We start from the raw sequence: 22,542 nt of genomic DNA, 5'->3' as shown, positions 1-22,542 counted from the left end.
CAAAAGCACCGGCTGTGTTATAAAAAATGGTAATCAATAACTTGTTAAATAAAAATGCTATTTAAAGAAGCAACAATGCTTTCAACACCTTTTCAAATATTGTGGTCTTAACACAGCCAGAATTCTTAATTTCATTTCATTTCAATTGAATTAGATTGATTGAAATTGTCTTGTCATGTCAAATGCTGGAACATTTCACAGACGTGGTGACCGTTCATTAAAAAATAATATCGAACACATGTCATTGCGGATGTGTCTAAGAAATTTTATCAAATTGCAAAACTAGTTAATAAAATTCCACATCAAACAGATTCTAAGCGTTTTTTTGTTTCACAAAATTTTAGCGTTTTCGAGGTTGCGGTTTTGTTCTTTTGATATTGTTTTTGAAGTGATATGCTTTTGGCTTTCGATTTGTTTCATTCCTAACAAAATATTGTTGACATATTTTTTATAAGCGCTTTAAATTGTTTCGTAACATCTGCTAATCTCCAAACATTTTATGAGTTTATTCGCTTCGAAATAATATTAATTTAGACATGCTCAACTTTGAGAAAGATGAACATTTGTTATGTGATTAATAATGAAGAAGACTTTGACTTCGGACAGTAATATTTTTTGCCATTAGTAATATATTTTAAGAGGAAAGGGGAATGACACAAAAACGTGCCTGTAATGAATCCGTTTTTTTTTTTAAATAGAAATACTAAAACACGCTTTAATATTCATTAGTTAGCCATGTAAACAGTTATCAACCTATGAACGGGTAGATAGGTGACTTTTTTACAGATTGATATTAAGGCCCAAAAATTATGACTCAATATTCGGATTTCCTTCGAAGTTTTTTTTATTGCAAAGTTGGTAGAAAAGTTATAGATTTGGTTATAGTTATAGTTTTTAGAATGACACAACAATGATATCCTTGGTATAAGTATTACTTTGCTTTACAGCGCCATCTATACTTCAAATTGAATATTCGTACAATATCAGAGATATGAAAAATAATTAGCATAATTATAGGCGTATTTTTGTTAACAGACTCATAGTAGAATTCTTGGCTCAACTAACTGTTGTGGCTGTAAAAACAGCTGTAGGCCAATAATGTAACTTTTATCGATTGAAAAGTTGTTAAAATTTCTTTTGTTTTTGTAACAACTACAAAACAAACAAATGAAATTGTTGTAAAATAAACAATGAGTAAAGTTGTTAAAAAGTTACTGAATAGGGAGGCTGATCATGATTTTTATAGCAACAGTTTTTATGCTAACGAGGGTATATACTAGGGTTATGACTTCTTGACATTTTTTCTAAAAAATAATTTCCTATAGTGAGAATGAATGAACTTTTGCCTATTAATACCTAAAATAACATTCATTCCATTTTATATAAAAACTGTTTCGAACAAACCACTCTGAAAAAAAAATCTCAAAAAAAAATTATTTCCTGTTGCACGAATGAATAACTTTTTGCCGATCAACGACTAAAATAACTTTTATTCCATTTAAATATTGAGAAAGGTCCCGCACAAACCACTTTTAATTTTTATGATATATGAAATAAAGTTATATATAATATAAGGTGATATATGTAATAATAAGATGATAAAATTAGGGAAGGTTATGTCATTTTGGCTATGTTGTATAGGAGCACCCTGTTTTTAGTTAAATATCGGCTTACAGTGACTTAAAAAATAAAAACTTTAAAAGTTTTTTCTGCGGAAGCTATTTTTATAGAATCATTTTATAATTAATATTTCGTGTAATCTTAAGTGAAAACTCATCGAAATTTCATACAGGGATACGAGGTTGTAAAAAAGTCATAACCCTAGTACATAAACTTTCATACAGGCAAAATGTGCCTAATCGAAATAATGGTTGTAGACCCCAAGTATGTTTGAACGAAATCCGTTTCAAACAATTTGGAGTTGACTTGGTACTGCCCGTCCGCTTGTCTGTCTGTCTGTCTGTCTGTCTGGAGCGCACGATAATTCTCGAACGGATTAACCGAGTTGGTCAACATTTTGGATTCCGTTTGCTTTTTTTTTGTATTATTTTGTCCAAACCCACTTTAAGTTCGAAGATGGGTCATATAAGTCCACTCCCTAGGGTACTTCCCCCACAAAAGTTTAAAACTTTTGCTAAAATGGAGCGCATAAATAGTAACCGATTTGATCCATTGCACATCGTAATATTTCTACCTAAAATAGATCAAGTTTGAATATGAAAGTGTAGTTTAAGACCTCCTCTCGGATCGTTTTAATTTTTGTTGTAACAACTTGTATTCACTGCACCCATTACTTCCTCAAAAAATGGCCTGAAAGCTGTAACTCTCGGATAAACCGATTCGATCGAAAATTTGGTTATCGTAATATTTTGTCCAAAGTTAACTCAAGTTCTAAGATGGGTCTTGTCGGTTCACTGCTTTGGCTAACTCCCCCACAAAAGTTCAAAGCTTTTCGCTAAAATGGTCCGCACGATAACTCTCGAAGACGAGTTGGACACACTTTGCATATCGTAATATTTCTAAGAGACATAGATCAGGTTAGAATATGGACCATATACATATGTCAACTCCTTCGGGAAACTCCCACACAACATTTCGGAAAAGTGCAGTTTAGGACCTCCTCTCGAATAGTTTTGATTTTCTTGAAATAGATTGCCCTCAAGGCCTCCATTATTATGGTGCATGTTTTTCAGTGGCAAGTCCATACTTCTTGAGAAAATGACCCGAAAGCTGTAAAAAACCCCTACTGCCAGCATGTGTAGTTTCTGGTGCGCACGACAACTGGGGGAGGTACCCTTAGGGAGGACCGATATGGGCCATTTTATAAGTTAAACTAAATTCTGACAAAATATTAGGAGACCCCAAAGTTTGGACCAAATTGGTTGCCCCCATTCAAGTGATACCGTCCTGGCATTTTAGTGAAATTTTTTAAATATTGGGGAGAAGTACCGGAAATTGTGGACCGGTATTGCCCCATGAAACTAAGTTTGGATATAATATGACGAAGATCAAATGTTGGTCCAAATCGGTTGAACAGTTCGAGAGTTATCGTGCTCTCCGACCGCCACATATGGTGACATAGGGTTTTTTTACACCTTTCGGGCTGTTTTCCCAAGAAATATGAACTTGCCCCTGAAAACAATTTTCCGTCGTAATGGAAGTAACGAATGAAAATCGCTTCAACAAAAATCAAAGTGATTCGAGAGCAGGCCTTAAAGTGAACTTATCCGAAATTTTGTGTGAGTGGTACCGGAAGGAGTAGACAAATATAGTCCATATTCGAACCTGATCTATATCTGGTAGATACATATATTAGGATGTCCAAAGCAAGGATTACATCGGTCACTCCCTTCAAGAGTTATCGTGCGCACAATTTTTCCGAACATTTTTGAAAACTTTGTGGGGGAGGTACCTGAAGGATTGAATCGTTATGGCTTATCTTCGAACATAAATTATGTTTGGACAAAATATTACGAAGGCCAAATTTTGGACCGAATCGGCAGATCCGTTCGAGAGTTATCTTGCGCTCCAACCACTACACACGTTGTCATAAGGGCTTTTTGCATCTTTTAGGCTATTTTCTCAGGAAGTATGGACTTGCCCCTGATGAAACTTGTACTGTCGTATGGAGTGCAGTGAATACAAGTTGCTGCAACAAAAATCGAAGCGATTCGAGAGCAGGTCCTAATCTGAACTTATCCGAAATTTTGTGTGGGAAGTACCTGAAGGAGTAAACAGATTGAGTCTATATTGGAACCTCATTAAAGTCTGGTAGAAATTTCACGATGTGCAAAGAATGGATCAAATCGGTTACTTCCTTCAAGAGTTATCGTGCGCACAAATTTTCCGAACATTTTCGAACTTTTGTGGGGGAGGTACCGGAAGGGGTGGACCGATATAGTACATCTTCGAACTTAAACTAAGTTTGGGCAAAATATTACGAAAGCCAAATTTTGGACCGAATCGGTTGATCCATTCGAGAGTTATCGTACGCACCAGGCAGCCAGACAGACGGACGGACATTGCTCAATCGACGCCAAATTGTCTGAAACACATTTCGTCCAAACATACTTGGGGTCTAAAACCATTATTTCGATGAGGCACATTTTGCCCGTGTGAAAGTGTATATACCGTCGTTAGCATAAATGCTGAGGGTATAAAAAGTACGCGCGATAATGGAGCCACCGATCTTGTCCAAACTTTGGATCTAAAAATATTTTGTCCAAACTTTATGCTCAAAAGTGGACCCTTTCGGTCCACTCCTTGGGATACCAACCACACAAATGTTCAACATTTTGGTTTAAGTGGACAAGTCCATGTTTCCTGATATAATGATCCAAAAGCTGTAAATTATATGGTGACCTACTGAAATGACCGCTGGGCTCGATATCTATCGAAAGGCACGACTCCCAAAATAAGACACACTTCCAAAATGGACTATGTCGGACAATTTCTTTAATTACCTCCCCCGCAAAACTTTTGAGCTTTTATCGTAATACATATTTTTGTCGGGATGTACATACCTCAAAAGTTCTGAAAGCCCCTAAATACATAAGGTTTTTAGTATTAAGTGATATTAGCGGTCCAAATTAAATTCTCTTTTTTTTTCTATTTTATATTGGGGCATTGACCTATCATCTACGCTCAAGCGAAATATTTGAAGCTGGAAGCAAGTCATATCGTAAAAAATCTCTCCGGCATTTTTTTAATTTTTCTTATCATCACCAAGTTGCTTAAATCTGACCAATACGTTTAGGTTGAGAGTAGGTGATACATTGTCGTTAGTGCTCAATTTATATATTCCTACTTTATACAAGAAACCTTCAATGTAGTTATTGCAATGTATAACATTAGTCTGTAAATATTCCTTAGCATTGCGTTCAACTTTAAGTATAGATGGTAAAACTGAGTACAATATCGGATATTTTGACAATTTTTATTGCATATTTTAATTAAAAGATGTAGATTCCTACAAAGACTACCTACATGTAGTCTTACTAATATACATAGTTTATAAATACTTTATCTGCAGTAGATAACTGAATTTGGCGTTTTACAGAAGCAATCGAGAGCATTTATTTGTCTATGCTAAAATACCTCTTTTAAAGATTATTAAATAGCTTCCCAAAACAGTATTTTTACATTATTTAGACTTTTTTACATTCCTCTATAAAGCCTCCACTGACAGGGAGATATATTGTTCCATTTTTACCTCAACGTATAAATCATGTTCATCATGTAAATTGTCATTTCTAAAGACATTTGTTGTTTGATATCTGCCGGCACAGGAAGAATAATCCACCCACCTACAAAAGTTTTTTTTTATTGTAAAAACATTTATTTTCCTCTTAATTATAAAAATAAAATTTCATTTTCTTTTGATGTTTAAACCATGTTGATATCTTTATTATCCGCCCATTGGCTGCATAACAGAAAATATATTGTTTTCCATGAACCCCCGTTTGAATGACAAGATATTTAGTTTTGTGTAGAATTCTGTTGTTAGGTTAAATTGTTTATTTAAAAAATTTATTGTTTTTGGTTTTTGACAGAAGACTGAGGTGTATTCGCAAGAAACACCTCAGTCTTCTGACTGAGTTTTCTAAATCAAATAATTTCCTAATAAATCTTTCAAAGCCAAAACTAAATTGACAGGCACATTTAACGGGCCAAAATGGACTGTAAAACAAATGAATGACATTTGGGCGGGCGTGTCCATTTTAGAAAATAATACATTCGCTATCTTGTTAAAAAACTCATTCTGTCAGCAGATTTGTAGCATATAGTGTAAAAAAAGATCACTTAAACCCACAAATTCAAAATAATTGCCATTGACAGACAATTTCTCTCGTCTTGTTTTCAAATCATCATCATGCCATCATTTGTTACCAAAGAACTTGGAACTAGTTTATGGTTCTTTCCAGAATCTCTCTCTAAAAAATCCAAAAGTGAAATAAACACAAAAATATTACTTTTTAGCAGCGGCACACGTATTTCACCCACATGTTTTTAAAAATAACCCAAAGATCAGATATAAAATATTTGATTTTTCCATGGGAGAAAACAAAATATCTTGAGTGGGTTGAAATTGTGGTGGAACGAACAATGGTTCATGGATGATTTTCATATGGCTCCATTCAGGTTTTGGTGGTGTTTTTTTCTCTTCAATCTAATAAGAACAAAAAATGTTGTGAACATCATTATTCTCATCGGCATCATCATCCTCCGAATCATACAATAATGTTTGGCGGAGAAAGTCCATAATAATGTTCTTTAGATACACTCGATTGTGTGCATTCCTATTCTATTGGTCGGCATTTTTTCTAACATACGCATGTAGTGCCCCTGCCCGATTGTGTGGGTGTCAAATGTTGTGTTTTTTTCCAAACATCGTTTTGCCTTTTCATTAAGACAATAAAAAAGTGTCGGATCGAACAATAGGGAAGCAAACATTTTTTACGATCATTATGTTTAGGGGTAACATATGTTTGTTGGTCATTAAATTTTTTAGATTAATAGCGATGAATGAGTGATCCATTGGAACAAATTTCAATTGGATTTGCTCCAGGAATAGAAGAATTTAATTTAAGAATTTGTGTATAAACAATGAAGAGACAGAACAATGAATGACACAAGGGTCATTTATTAGTATCTTACAAACAAATGTAAATTGGATAAGGAAAATGTTCTTAACTCAATAGGCCCTAAATGTTTTGTCACAAAAATATTTTTTGAGTTTTGAGTTGCACTAAAACTTGGAACTACACAAAAAAGGAACTACATACACGGTGCTCTTGAATCAAATTTAAATGGAAGGTGCTTACACCTGTGAAGTTTTTGCGGATTCTGAAACTGCAATGTTCATGGATGAGAAAAATCAAAAAAACAAAAATAATCGCCGGAGCGCTTTTTAAATAAATCGCGATTCTAGTTGTCATTTTAGGGGTTGTTTAGGTTTTGCGATTTTGCTTGGAAACTGCAAGTCCTATCAAAATGGCAAAATGTTGTAGCTATCAAAATTCTCTACAAGATTGACCTTAATGATATTTTCGTAGGTTTTACAAGTTTTGAGATATAGAAGTTGAAATTAGAACAATTCAAATTCAATTCAATTCTGTATCGTCTCCTTATAAAACAATGTAATGACTGCAATTTCCCAACTTAAACATATATATCTAAAACAATGGTACAACCTAGAAAAATTACATAAGCCAGTCTTGTAGAGACTTTTCACAGCTATACGATTTTCTCAGGTCCCTTGCCGATAAGACTTGCCGTATTCAAGCAAAATCGCGAAACCCTATCAAAAAAACCTATAAATGTAAACTGAGCTTCTTTATCTCAAAAATGGTACAGCCTGAGAACAAATCATAAACGTCAATCCTGTAGAGAATTTTCACATCTTCAACATTTTCTTTAGCTCCATTTCGATTGGACTTGGGGTTTCCAAGCAAAATCGTAAAAACCTTAAAAACACCTAAAAATGTAAATTTTGATCGCGATTTATTTTAAAATCCCTACAACGATTTTTTCTTGTTTTTGGATTTGTCTCATCTATGAACATTGCTGATTCAGAATTTACAAAAACTTTCTCTGTGTAAGCGGTTTTCATTAAAAGTTAGTTAAGGCGCACCCTTCATGACATTGTTTTATAAGGGGGCGATACAGTCAGTGCATTGTCCCAATTTGAACTTCAATATCTCAAAAAGGGTAAAACCTACGAAAATACCGTAAAGGTCAATCTTGTAGAAAATTTTCATAGCTACAGCATTTTTTTCAGTCTCATTTTGATAGGACTTGCGGTTTCTAAGCAAAATCGTGAAAACCTAAACAACCCCTAAAAATGTCAACCTGAATCGCGATTTATTTAAAAAGCGCTCCGGCGATTTTTTTTGTTTTTTTGATTTTTTTCATCTGGGAACATTGTAGTTTCCGAATCCGCAAAAACTTTCCAGGTGTAAGCACCTTCCATTTAAATTCAATTCAAGAGCACCGTGAGAGAGTTTTGCACATTGCACATCCTATTTTTTATCTAGTCATGTATCAGGTTAGAATGTGGGCTATATCGGCCCAGCCCTTCGGGTACTTCCCACACAAAATTTAGGAGAAGTGCAGTTTAACAGCTCTTCATGGATCGTTTTGAAATTTTTTTCAGCATGTTGTTGTTGTTGTAGCAACGCATGTATGTTCGTTCGTGTATTATTTCAGTTATCAAGTTCCTCTGTATCCAGACTCAAGAATTTTGCAACCTGGACTAGTTGCGTCCATTAAGAATGAGGAGACAGGTGAGTGGGGTTAGCCGGGCAGTTGCATAAATGAAGAGTATCGTGTGGTCCCAATCCACATGCTGGGCATATGTTGGGTATCGTGGCGTCAATTCTGGCCCAATACGAATTGAGGCGGCTGCATCGTCCGGATCTTAACTGAGCTAAAACCACTAACTAAATACTGACCAAAAAAGCCCGTCAAAGATCTACTTATAAAACACTTGTGTTTGCCTTGGCAGCTGGCGTTCTTCTGCTGCGATGGATGGGGGATGGACTCCAAGTACGGCATTCACACTGTATCTTCGCACTGCTTGCGCAACCATGTTGGTGTGAATGCGATTCAAGCCTGCCTGATAGGCTCGTTGATCTAGCAGTTCTCTTTTATACCTTTGGTCCTCTCTCTCTAGATCATGAAGGTCTCTCCTGACGTGCCTGGGTGGAGGGAGCCTGTCCATTAAATCGTGACAGGGATGCTCACTGCGGTAACACCCAAGCAGGTACTGCATCGACAACATCTTATTGTGCTGACGCACCGGTAAAACCTTATGTGTTTTCAGCATGTTGTCCTTGCAGCTCCTTTGCCAAGGGTACAATTTTTTTTGGAAAGCTAGTCCATAATCCCTGAGGTAATGGCCCAAAATCTTCAAAATGCCTGCCGGCATCAACTAAACTGAGTAGTACGTGTAAGATAACCCTCGGAGAATGAAACCGATCTGGTTCAAACGTAGTACATGGTATTATTTCCTACCGCCTCGAATTATATTTTAATATTGACTACATCGGACCAATCTTTCGGGTACCTCCCACACAAAGTGTAGAAAGTGGGCAGATTAAGGACTCGTCTGGGATAGTTTTTATTTTTTGGCAACATGTTGTGTATGCGACCCTTGTTAAAAGAGTAACATATTTTCAGAGGCGAATCCATACATTCTGAAAAATTTACCCAAAAACCCTTATAGATGTCAGAAGTATTGCGTTTGCTTCTTTTCATTAGGTCCGAAGCCGAGAGGATGTCTTTGTCGGCATAGCTGACTGATACTTTCTTACTAGTTATACCCTCCACCATATGGAGGGTATAATTAAATTTGTCATTCCGTTTGTAACACATCGAAATATTCGTCGGAGACCCTATAAAGTATATATATTATTGATCAGCATAAAATTCTATGTCGATTTGACCATGTCCGTCTGTCCGTCCGTCCGTCAGTCCGTCCGTCCGTCCGTCTGTCTGTCTGTTGAAATCAAGATACAGCTCGCAATTTTAAAGATAGAGAGTCAAAATTTGGTACAGAAGTTGCGATTACTTGCAGGATGGTTGGTATTGAAAATGGGATATATCGGTCCACGTTTTGATATAGCCCCCATACAACGGTACCTACCGATTTTCGGTATTTTTAAGGTTTTAGCTTCATTATCACACCGAAATGGCTGAAATTTGGTACGTAGTCTTCTTTAAGGGTACAAAACTTTCTCCCAGAATTTTGTCGGTGTCGGTCCATACCTTCATATAGCCCCCATAGAACGGTACCTCCCGTTTTTCGGTATTTTGAAGGTTTTCGCTTCATTATCACACCGAAATGGCTGAAATTTGGTACGTAGTCTTCTTTAGGGGTATAAAACTTTCCCCCAGAACTTTGTCGTTATCGGTCCATGCCTTCATATAGGACCCATAGAACGGTACCTCCCGATTTTCGGTATTTTGAACGTTGTGGCCTCAATATTCCACCGAAATGGCTGAAATTTGGTATTTAGACTTCGTTGGGGGTACTTAAACTTCCCCTTTAAATTTGTCGGTATTGGTCCAGGCCTTCATATAGCCCCCATGGAAAGGTACCTCCCGATTTTTCGTATTTTGAAGGCTGTTTCTTCAATATTCCACCAAAATGGCTGAAATTTGGTATTTAGTCATCAATGTGATATAAAACTGTTCGCCAGAAATATGTCTGTACAGGTCCACGCTTTCATATTGCCCCATTTCTGACTAAAATGCGTCGGTATAGGTCCACATTTCGATATAGCCCCCATAGAACGGTACCTCCGGATTTTCGTAATACTAAAGATTGTGACGTCAATATCCAACCGAAATTGCTGAAATTCGTTATTTCGTCTTCCAAGAGTTATAAAATATTCCAGAAGAGTATTATCAGTATAGGTCCACGTCTTCCTATATCCCCATAGAAGCTTACTTCTTAATTTTCGGTATTTTTTTAGTTTTAGCCACATTCTCCGACCGAAATATAGGAAATTTGCTATTTAGTCTTCTTTGAGACTAAAAACTTTCCGTCAGAAATTTGTCGGTATAGATCGACGTTTTGAAATAGCCCCCATAGAATGATGCCTCACATTGTTTTACCGAAATTGCTGAAATTTGGTATTAAGTCTTCTTCATACACGAAAGGAAACTAATTATTCCATTTTACTTCAATACAACTTGTGGTGGAGGGTATAAGAAGTTCGGCCCGGCCGAACTTAACGCCTTTCTTACTTGTTTTTAGATTAAATACATAGTTGTTTATGTAGGAAATGTATTGTTTTTGTTTTTGAGAGAAGACTGAGGTGTTCCTTGGGAACACAAAGTTCTTAAATTGAAGAATTTTCTAACAAATATTTTTCGTTTGGAACGACCGAAGCTAAAATTCTCATAACTGAATATTCGTTCTAAAACGGTGGGAAATTATAAAAAATCCATTATATTATGTTATATACTTTGTCGCCATCTGTATTTAAAATTCTGATTTGTTATTGGATGCATTAGCTGTGTTCCTTTACTTACCTGAGGTTACCATTTTTACCATTTGTTACCATTTTTAACCTACAAAGCGTTCTTAACACCAAAAAGTGGTAAAACTGGCAGCAACCAGTGAGGGAGTGAGCGAGGAGAGAGAGCATATATGCCTTTCTCCTCTACCACAGGCTACCAGCAAAATTTCTGCAGGTAAAAAATGGTAGAACTGATTTTTCGACTTTTGTTTGAAGATTATTTCACAATGAAGAAAAAAAATGGACAAAAACAGAAGAAAAAGTCGAACGCTGACAAAACTAAATTAAAAACTGTGAAATAAAATACTAATTTTGTTTTTTATATTTCTTTTTGACATTGCTACCAGATCCACCATTTTTCCGTTTCTTTAATTTTCTTGCTAAAAATGTTCATTAGAGAGCAATTTTTAGAAATTTTGACACTTTTCTCTTTTACCACTTTTACCATTAAAAAAGTAAAGGAACAAAGCTATTGTATGAGAACACAGAAATAAAAGAGCCGAGTTTTAGGTGAAATATTACGTCTGTTCGATAACCCAAAAGTTTGTACAAATTTGTACAAACTTTTACAAAATGCTGTTCGATAACAAACTTGTTCAATAAATGAGAAATGAGAAGTAGTTGCAGGTTCTCGCAAGAACTTGCAAATATTTTTTACTTGCGAAGTTATCGAACAGACCTATTAAATAAAAACAATGTAAATTTTTAATTAAGGTACAAGTTTTACTACTTTTTGAATAGGATTTTTTGACAAATTTGAAAAACTCGCCAAAATTGTAGGTTCAGGATCGTAGGCAAATCAAAAGGGGCCTGCCTTTCTAATTTACTATATACATATAAGTAATTTTTTGATTAAAATTTTTCACGAATTCCAGAAATTTCATAAGTTCTATATGTTTTTCCAAAGAGTCCATTAAAATTCCTCAGAATATGCTTATTTTCATATGCAGAAAATATTACCTAATCACAAATCGCATTTAGAAAAATGACCTTCACTGACAAATGTCAATAAAGAAATATTTCTTTATTTCACGACCACCCATTCTCTCAATTTGCAAAAATTAATAAATTCAACTTCTGCAGAATTTGCGTGGCAGATGCTTCATTAAAATTGACATTGAAATAAGTTTCATAAGTAGCAAATCTTCAAATTAAAGAACAACAACAAACATTAACAGATTATTCTTGTTTTTTTTTTTTTTTGTTTTGTATTTTTTGAAATGATCTAAAACTGTCAAAAATGTTTTTCTTCTTTCAGTTAGATATTTTGCACTCAAAACCTTGAACTAGTTATTTGAGAAAAGCGCCCAGAAAATACACAAAAAGAAAAATCACAAACAAATTAAAAATAAGAAAAACAAAAAGTGAAAATGACATATTCGTTAATAGAAATGTGTTTCATTTCTATAGAAAATTTCACAACCACCATTAAAATGTTCGCAAAAAATATTTATTTAATATTTTTGTGAAATTAAATGCATTTCAATGTTACACTGAAATATGTATCTTTAATTGTTGATCTCCCTCCCTCTCTCTCCCTCTGTGCGAAAATACACATGTGCTTCTAATAAAAATTACGACAATTTTAGATTAGATTTTGATTACGACAATTTTAATTATTTTTATAGTAAGATTATTGTTTATTTATGTTGTTGCAACAAAAACAATTACAAGTAAAAAATGTTGTAATAGTATCAACTTAATTTATGTACGCCTTTTGTATGTAAGTACCAACCTCTCTAAGAGATAAATACTTGTTTAATCTGTATACATATATCTGATCTGTATTTGTGTATTAAGTATTCTGTATCTTATCTTTTGGCCAATTACATTATTTTGTTACAATGATTTTGTTTACACTTTTCCTTGCAATTGCCAACAGCCACACGCCTCAGTAATCACTCTCCTTTTTGGCTTTTCAATTTCGATTTGAATTCAATATTTAAAATATACAGTAGGTATATAAATATTTTACATGCGTGTGTATGTTAGACGTTTTGGAAAATTGCCCAGTTTTTGTTGTTGTTTCTATTTCGTGAAAAATGTTTTTCTTAATGACCACTACACTATGAGGTGAATTGTATTCCTCGGTGTTGGCTAGGCTAGGTGTTAGTGCGACGTATGACGTACGTGGGTTGTGTTCATCATTAATAAGCTTCATTACGTCAATTTTTTAGTGGGGGGTTTTGAGGCTAATGTTTGTGACATTAACTTTTATCGATGGAGTATTAATGTATTATTTAGAAAAAATCATATTGGAAAATAGCTAGGCTAGGAATTGGAAAAAATTATCAACAATTTACCATTATTATTTTTTATACCTTATACTTCTTCTATGATATACCTATTTATATGTGTAAAATAGCTAGGCAAATGACTGAAGAATATTACTTTGATAAGTGGTTTTGGGAAATTCTTCCTATAAGTTTAGGAAAATGTTAAATTATCATTAATATTGCATTATGTGCTATATCGCCATCTTTACTTCAACATTGACATTATTCCTATTGTAAAATGTTTTTGAGCATATTTTTAGGTGGGATATAGACGATGTTTTCAGAGTGAAATTGGACACTTTTTCAAAATGAGGTTATTAATTTCCTTTATTTTTTTTTGCTGTGGTGATGTTGCTCATCCGCAAAACATTTTAGTATATTTTCAGGGTTTTTTTGACTAAAGGTTTCAGAGATATCGCGCCTTGAAAAAGTCAAATTCTATAAAAATGTCATGCAAAGAAATACTGATAACTTTTTTAATATTAGACCAAAGAGAAAACAAATTTGCACAGTGGGCTTGTATGCAATTTTTACGATTTAATATTTAAAATCAATTTCAATTAATGAATGTACTCTTCGATTTTTTTTTTTGAATTTTTTGTATTAAAATACGATTAATTACAAAAATTTTAAGACCTATTTGGTAGTGGAATTCGAATGATTACTATTTTTCTTCAAATAAATGCTTAATTCTTCAACATCAGCTTTATTTGCGTTCATGCTCCCACTGAACAAAAGTACAAACAGACCAAAGATATATTTTACGAGCGCTTATGACCGTTGCCCTGCCCATGACATTAAAATCATTCTAGGCGATTTTAATGCCAAAATTGGAAAGGAGAATACCTTTGGCCCAACAGTCGGGAATTTCAGTCTCCACAGTGAAACATCTGACAATGGTATGAGGCTGATAGACTTTGCAGCTGCAAAAAACATGGTAGTTAGCAGTACCAGATTTAATCATCTCGATATTCATAAGGGCACCTGGCTGTCTCCAGATCAAAGAACAAGTAATCAAATTGATCATGTTGTGATAAATGGAAGACATTCACCAGCGTGTTGGATGTACGATCGTTCGGAGGCGCAAACATTGATTCGGACCACTACCTTATTGCAGCAAAGGTACGTACCCGTCTAAACGTTGCAAATAAAGCACGAACAGACACAACGCGTCCCGATAACATAACAACACAATGGCAAAATATTGCCCACTCCATGCAAACAGCCGCAAAATCCATACTTGGATACCAGAGACCTCCACAAAGGAATTCATGGTATGACCAGGAGTGTCGTCCTGCTACCGAAGAGAAAAATGCGGCATATAGAGCTACTTTACAATCAGTAGCAACGCGTAGCGCACGAGAGAGATATCGGGAGAAAAGGAGAGAGGAGAAACGTCTTTTCCGCAAGAAAAAGAGAGAAATGGAAAAGCGGGAGCGGGAAAAAATCGAGATGTACAGGAGCCAGAATGAAGTCCGAAAATTCTACCAAAGAGTGAAACATCAAACAGATGGCTTTGGTACAGGCACATCCTCCTGTAGAGACCAGCAAGGTAATCTGGTAAAAGATACATATAGCGTGCTCAGGATATGGAAGGAACATTTCTCCAATCTGCTGGTATCCAATAGTAGCGAAGACGATGATACCACAGATCCAATCCCAGAAGATGGTATAGAATGTATACCACCCAGCCAAGATGAGTTAAAAGCAGCAATCAACCGGCTGAAGAATAATAAAGCAGCAGGAGCCGATGGCTTACCAGCCGAGCTGTTTAAAACCGGAGGCTAGTTAGCACCATCTGGCAGGAAGAGCGCGTACCCGACGATTGGAACCTGAGCATTCTGTGTCCCGTCCACAAGAAAGGAGATAAGACTGTATGCTCCACCTATAGGGGCATAAGTCTTCTCCCTAGTGTCTATAAGATAGTGTCAGGGATATTGTGCGAACGACTAAAGCCAATTGTCAACGAAATAATTGGACCATACCAATGTGGCTTTAGACTTGGCAAGTCCACCATTGACCAGATATTTACCCAGCGGCAAATCCTGGAGAAGATCCAAGAGATGCAGATCGACACATATCACCTTTTTGTCGATTATAAACAGTCCGCTCCGATCAAAAGTATTCCATGCAATGTCTGAATTTGGTATCCCCGCAAAGCTCATCCGGCTTTGTAAGATGACTTTAACTGATACTAGGTCCTCAGTTAAAATTGGAAAGAACCTCTCCGAAGAATTTTATACCAAAAGAGATTTCAGACGAGGAGACAGCCTTTCGTGTGACCTATTCAACATTTTGCTGGAAAAGGTAATACGAGATGCAAATGTCAAAAGAAGTGGAACAATTTACACCATTATCCACATGTTACTTTCTTATGCTGATGACATAGACATCATGGGACGATCAGTAAAGGAAGTAACTGATACCTTTAGGAAGGTCGAAGCAGAATCTGCGAAAGTGGGTCTGGCGGTAAACGGCGAAAAGACCAAATTGATGGTGTCGACGCGCAAAGCGTCCATAGAGCTCGGACCAACTGTGGAAGTTGGTACCTATAATTTTGAGGTAGTTAAAGACTAAAGACTCGGCACTGCCATAAACACAACAAACAACATCAGTTGTTAAATAAGAAGAAGAATTGTAAGCAATTTAAAAACAAAGCCACATCTCGTCAAACAAAAATAACACTATACAACACGCTGATACTACCCGTGCTCATGTATGGCTCCGAAGCATGGGTACTTGCGCAAGCAGATAAGGCAGTGCTTGGTGGGTTTGAGAGGAAAATTCTTCGAAAGATCTACGGACCGATGCGTTGACGGTGAATATCGACGTCGTATGAACCACGAGCTATATCAGCTATACAAAGACATGAACATAGTTAAACGTAAAGAGATGCAACGATTGCGTTGGCTAGGCCATATCATAAGAATGAGCGATGATGAACCCGCTAAAAAGGCGTATGAATACATGTCACACGGAATTGGCAGGCCTAAGAATAGATGGCGCAAACAAGTTGATGAAGAGATGACAAGGCGCGGCATTCCAGAAAGCGAAGCGAAAAACAGAGAGAATTGGAGATCTTTTCTTAGTTCGGTCTATGGAACAAATGTTCTGTAATGGGCCCGCTAAGTAAGAAAGTATTATTTTACTTAGGCATTTATGTTGAAAATGGATTAGCAATTATTACTCCAGCGGGACAAAAAATTAGCAAAACTGCTGATCAAATAACTACAGCTCGGAAATTTTATTACTGGGTATCCGAGCAAAATAATCTACCACAGATTAAAGTGATATTTTCTTCAGAAGATGATCGTTGAAATATGAAAGAAGATTTGAATTTGAAATATGCAACGGTTAAACCCATCGGGGGCATTCAGAAAATCGAAAAGTACAATCATTGAAAAACATTGACTTTAAATAGTAAATCGCAAAAATAACATCCACGCCCACTGTGCAATTTTTTTCTATTTTTTATTAGATAGCTGTAGATTTAAGTAGATTTAATTTAATTCCGTTAAAGTTTCGTTATTTTTTAAAATGAATTATAACGTAACTTTTTATTAGTAATTTATTTTATTGAAATCACATTTACAACAACAAGTACTGTATAGAACTAACTTACTGACTATTTTCCATGTTTACTTTGACATTGTTTTTGTAGTACTCTCTCTTACATATTTGTGACGTCAATTATTGTAATCCCTTCTACTCTCTCTTATTTATTACCTTTGCCCGTTGGATAACCTCCTAAATTGGAGAGGCTAGAACAGTGTATGCATCAGCGAGCGAGTATAAATACGAGAGAGTAGCAGGTGGGTGAGTTGAGTTGTAAATCCCACCGCGAACTATAACCACCAGTGAAGTAAAAAGCAGGTTAAGTAAAGTTTTGTGTAAATGACGTTAATAGAGAATTGTAGAATCGTTATCTAAACGAACCCTCGTTTTATTTGATACCCAATAGTATCGAGAAATAAAACAACGTACACGGTGTGCCTTAACCAAATTTAAATGGAAGGTGCTTACACCTGGGAAGTTTTTGCAGATTCTGAAACTACAATGCTCATAGATGAGAAATATCAAGAAACAAAAAAATCGCCGGATGGATTTTCAAATAAATCGCGATTTAAGTTCACATGTTTAGGGGTTCTTTAGGTTTTCACGATTTTGCTTGGAAACCGCGAGTCCTATGTAAATGGGTCTAAAGAAAATGTTGTAGCTGTGAAAATTCTCCACAAGATTGACCTTTATGATATTTTCGTATGTTTTACCGTTTTTGAGACAAAGAAGTTCAAATTGAGACAATGCACTTACTGTATCGCCTCCTTATAAAATAATGTCATTACTGTAATTTCCCAAATTAAACTTATATATCTTGAAAATGGTACCACCTAGGAAAAAGTTATTCATCCAATGTTGTAGAGAATTTTCTTGAACTGAACCTCTATATCACAAAAATGGTAAAACCTACGAAAAAACCTAAAGATCAGTCTTGCAGAGAATTTTCACAGCTACAACATTTTCTTTAGACCCATTTACATAAGGCTCGCGGATTCTAAGCAAAGTCGTAAAAACCTAAAGAATCCCTAAAAATGTAAACTTAAATTTATTCGAAAATCCCTCCGGCGATTTTTTGTTTCTTGATATTTCTCATCTATGAGCATTGTTGTTTCAGAATCTGCAAAAACTTCCCAGATGTAAGCACCTTCCATTTAAAATTAGTTAAGGCGCACCGTGCGTATACACGGAGCTAAGCTAATCTTAATTCCGTAACAACGTTTTTGGAATTAACATTAACAGAAAAATGCTCTTTTGCTACCAATTATGGTATCGTTATTCCAACAAAAATTCATTTCAAAGTGTGTGTCCTCTTAGACATGTGGCCATTTCTGATCCCTCTTTTAAACCTAGCCTATTTTTATGAAAATAAAAGCGCTAATTAATTTATACTTTCCACCCTAATTCTTCATGACATCATTACTTCATTATCTCCGCCACACACTAAAGAAAGTTTCTTTCCCCCACAGACCTTTCTAAAAGGCCATCAAAGTTTATGAATTTTTCTAAAACCCGTTAATACTGCATACAAACTTATTAAATATAGTTTGGTTGACTGCTTGGTTGGTTGGTATTTCTGAGCATGCCTTAGGTTAAATTATTTTCTTACATTGTTTTGCGTTGTTGCATGTTTGGACGTTCTATGCAGGAAATGTCTGCGGTCTAAAATTAGGAATTAGCAATTCTTAGATAGCAAAGCATTCTTATGTTTGATAAGAAGTCTATTTTCTGTTGTTGTTTGTTTGCATACCACGAGTGCGTTAATTAGGGAATGATGTTGTGAAAATGTGTGCTAATAAACATTATTATGGTATATTATTTTGGGATTCCAAAGAACCAAATAATAGTGCCATTAAAATGAGGGTACCTACCATAATTCTAAAGCACAAGTCATCGGAAATAAAAACCAAGCAACAAGTCATCTAAAAGTCAATTAACTTCGTACTAAATTTGGTTTGGAATGATATTTAAGAACTAATATTGATATGGAACATTAAAATGGACAATGTTTTCGGCTCCGGATTATTCACAATAAATTTACTTAATGATTGATAGTTCGTTTACATATAAGCGGATTTAATAAATCCACTGGATTTCAAATGTCAATTCCATTGCATATACGTCAAATAAATCCTCATAAAGGAGGTTAACCCCGGAAAAAACGATAATATAAAAAGGCTATTACGCATTGTTAAAAAATAAAAATCTAATATTTTCAAAAAAGAAGTTTTGATAACACTTTTTAAAAATTCGTTTAATTCCAATCGAATATATGTATAAGGTACAGGTATCAATCCAGCTGGTTGAATATGACAATTCAAATCCTTTTCGTATTTTTATCATTACAAAAAAAATTATTTTATCATTACAAAATACTTAAATTTTCCCATATCCATCATTACTCTGGCACTTGTAATTTCTTAATTTTTAATGATCATTTGTTTCAACCTTATTTTCACGTAAATGAGGTGAAAATGCCGACATTAACATAATTTATATAAAATTGTACTTATGAATGTCTGTAAATATATTTACATACATACTTATGCATTGCCTAATTTTGATTCAAATATTCCTAATGATCATATCTTTTTGAAATTGAAACACTTGAATGCTTTTTAAGTGAATTTTTCACACCCCATTAAAATGCACTTCCTCTGTGAATTTTATTCGAGAACTGTTTATTTTACAAACATACATACATATACATATTTACTTTGTGAATATTATTGTGAAAAACAAATGAATTATTTTTAATGAAATAATTCATGGTTTAATAAAAAGTTCATAACTGTTTTATGTGAACCATTAAAATGCATCACAGAAAAAATAAACTACAGCTTCCCTAACGGACACGATCATTAAACATTGCCCTAAGTTAATGGTAGGTTAGCTAATAAGTGAGCTTTTCATTTCATATTTAGTTTGTTAATTTTTTTCGCCGCAGGGCGTAATAAAAATACATATTAATGATGAACTAAATGATAAACTTACACGTGAACTTATTAAATCTGTGTTAATATCGTTAATATTTCTTTATAGCTGGTGAATATCTTAAAATGATTTTTTTTTTCAAATTGTAGCCGATCTATTACAAAAATGTTAAGTCCTATTTGGTAGTGGAATTTCAATGAGTACTATTTTTCAACGTTTTTGGTAAAATAGCATATTTTGTACAGTGGTATATAGGAAAAACTTTATTGGTAAATTTTAAAAAATTTAGAAAAAATAGTAATTGTTCGAATCCCACTACCAAATAGGACTTAAAATTGTTGTAATTGATCGTAGTTTAATACAAAAAAATGAAGAAAATGGAAGGTGTCAATCATTGTTAAAAATTGATTTTAAATATTAAATCGCGAAATTTGTACCCAAGCCCAGTGTGCATTTTTTCTGTTTTTTTATTAAATAGCTGATAAAGCAACAAAACCTACAAAAAACGATTTTTTTCAAATTGGACCAATATTAAAGAAGTTATGAGTATTTCATTGCATATAGTTTTTACAGAATTCGACTTTTTCAAGGCGCGATACCTCTGGAGCCGTTGATCGAAAAAAAAATCTGAGAATATACTGAAATGTTTTGTTGATGAGAAGCATCACCACAGCAAAAAAAAGTGTCCGATTTCACTCAGAAATTCCCATACATTTCCTACAACTTTTCTATGTGCAAGACAGGACTGACAGTCGGGTAACGACTCTTTGTAAAGATTTATCAACTAATGCATGAAACACAATTTTGAGAGTTTGGTTACACTTTATTTCCCATTATGCGGGAACTCTTTACAAATAATGAAGAAAAGTTTTAGAAGAATTTCTTTCAGACATTTTAGGCTGATACGAGTTATTGGGCAAATTTATAGTCCAATAAACTTCACTAATCGGCGATCGGAGCTTGAACAATGTTTTCACTTATTAAGTTCGATTTCAAAACGTATAGATTTTCACTTGGAATGTCATATTCGCAAGAAACTATTTAAAAAAATGTCTTATTTTCATAAAATTATCTATTGACCATGAAAAGCCCAACAAAAAATTTCCAAAAATCGAATAAGTTGGCCAATACATAAAAATATTTAACATAAGTAGAAAATTATGCTTAGATATTTTATTTAATAAAACATTATTTCAAATAAAAGTACAATATTGTATTAAATATACATTTTCTATATTTTTTCTTTGCAGAGGAACAAGAACGTGTTCAAAAGAAAACATTCACTAATTGGATTAACTCATACCTCTCGAAGGTAAGTAAACTTTTCGGTATATATTATTTTTATACCCTCCACCATAATATGGAGGGTATAATTAAATTTGTCATTCCGTTTGTAACACATCGAAATATTCATCGGAGACCCTATAAAATATATATATTCTTGATCAGGGTAAAATTCTAAGTCGATATAACCATGTCCATATGTCCGTTAGTCCGTCTGTTGAAATCAAGATACAGCTAGCAATTTTTAAGATAGAGCTTTGTAATTTGGTGTAGAAGTTTTTATTACTCCTATGATGATTGGTATTGCAAATGGGCTATATCGGTCTACGTTTTGAAATAGCCCACATATGACGGCACCACCCGATTTTCCGCATTTTTATTTATTATAAATTTGGTACTTAGTCTTTGTTGGGGGGCATAAAACTTTCCCCCAGAATTTTGTCGGTAAAGGTCAACGTCTTCATATAGCCCCCATAGAACGGTACCTCCCGATTTTCGGTATTTTGAAGGTTGTGGTCTCAATATTACGCCGAAATGGCTGTAATTTCGTAATCATTTGGGGTATAAAACTTCCTTTATAATGACCTCCCGAATTTCGGTGTTTTGAATGTTATGGCCACAATAATCCATCAAAGCTATAATTTGGTATTTAATGTTCGTTGGGGGTATTCAACTTTCCCCTCTAATTTTGTTGGTATAGGTCCACGCCTTCATATAGCCCCCATTGAACGGTACCTCCCGAATTGCGGTATTTTGAAAGTTTTTCCCTCAATATTTCACCAAATTGGCTTAAATTTGGCGTTTAATCTTGTTTTGGGGTATAAAAGTTTCCATATGAAATTTATTGGTATAGGTCCGCGCCTTTATATAGACCCCATAGAACGGTAACTTCCGATTTTCTTAATTCTAAAGGTTGTGACGTCAATATCCCACCGAAATGACTGAATTTTGTTATTTAGTCTTCCTGGGGGTTATAAAGTATTCCTGAAAAGAATTATTAGTATATGTCCGCGTCTTCCTTTATCTCCCATAGAAGCATCCCTCTTAATTTTTGGTATTTTTTAGGATTTAGCCACATTATCTTACCGAAATATCGGAAAATTGTAATTAGTCTTCTTTGAGTCTAAAAACTTTCCGCATGAATTTGTCGAAATTTGCTGAAATTTTGTAATTAGTCTTCTTCATAAACGGAAGGAAACTAATTGTTCCATTTCACTTCAATATAACTCGTGGTGGAGGCCCGGCCGAACTTAACGCCGTTCTTACTTGTTTATAATTAGGATTAGTTTTAAAAATTTCGGAATTTCTTTGAGGAAATGAGACCTCTGTATGAAGACTTAATTCTCTCTAAAAAAATCACTTTTTAGAGATTCGCAAGTTTAACGATTGGTATGAATATTAGAGAGCTGATTTTTATACAACATTGTTTCGCTTTACCTTTTTTTTAAATTTTTTCGAAAATATTG

The 22,542-nt window shown here is 34.6% G+C and overlaps 1 protein-coding gene across 23 annotated transcripts in view; it reads left to right on the top strand.

Annotated features, from left to right (window-relative positions):
- Positions 1–22,542, top strand: part of Msp300 (Muscle-specific protein 300 kDa) — a 278,320-nt gene that overhangs the window by 72,255 nt on the left and 183,523 nt on the right. For all 23 annotated transcript variants that reach the window (XR_012409763.1, XR_012409762.1, XM_073964864.1 and 20 more), the window contains one exon: positions 21,043–21,104. Coding sequence is in view for 21 of the 23 variants with exons in the window: in XM_073964864.1 (XP_073820965.1) it covers positions 21,043–21,104 (62 nt within the window). In the remaining 2 variants the exon portion in view is untranslated. The remainder of the gene's footprint in view (positions 1–21,042; positions 21,105–22,542) is intronic.

This window comes from Musca autumnalis, unplaced genomic scaffold, assembly GCF_047663935.1.
Source record: "Musca autumnalis isolate F117 unplaced genomic scaffold, ASM4766393v1 scaffold_2, whole genome shotgun sequence".
NCBI lineage: Eukaryota > Metazoa > Arthropoda > Insecta > Diptera > Muscidae > Musca > Musca autumnalis.
This window is presented reverse-complemented; position numbering and strand designations above follow the sequence as displayed.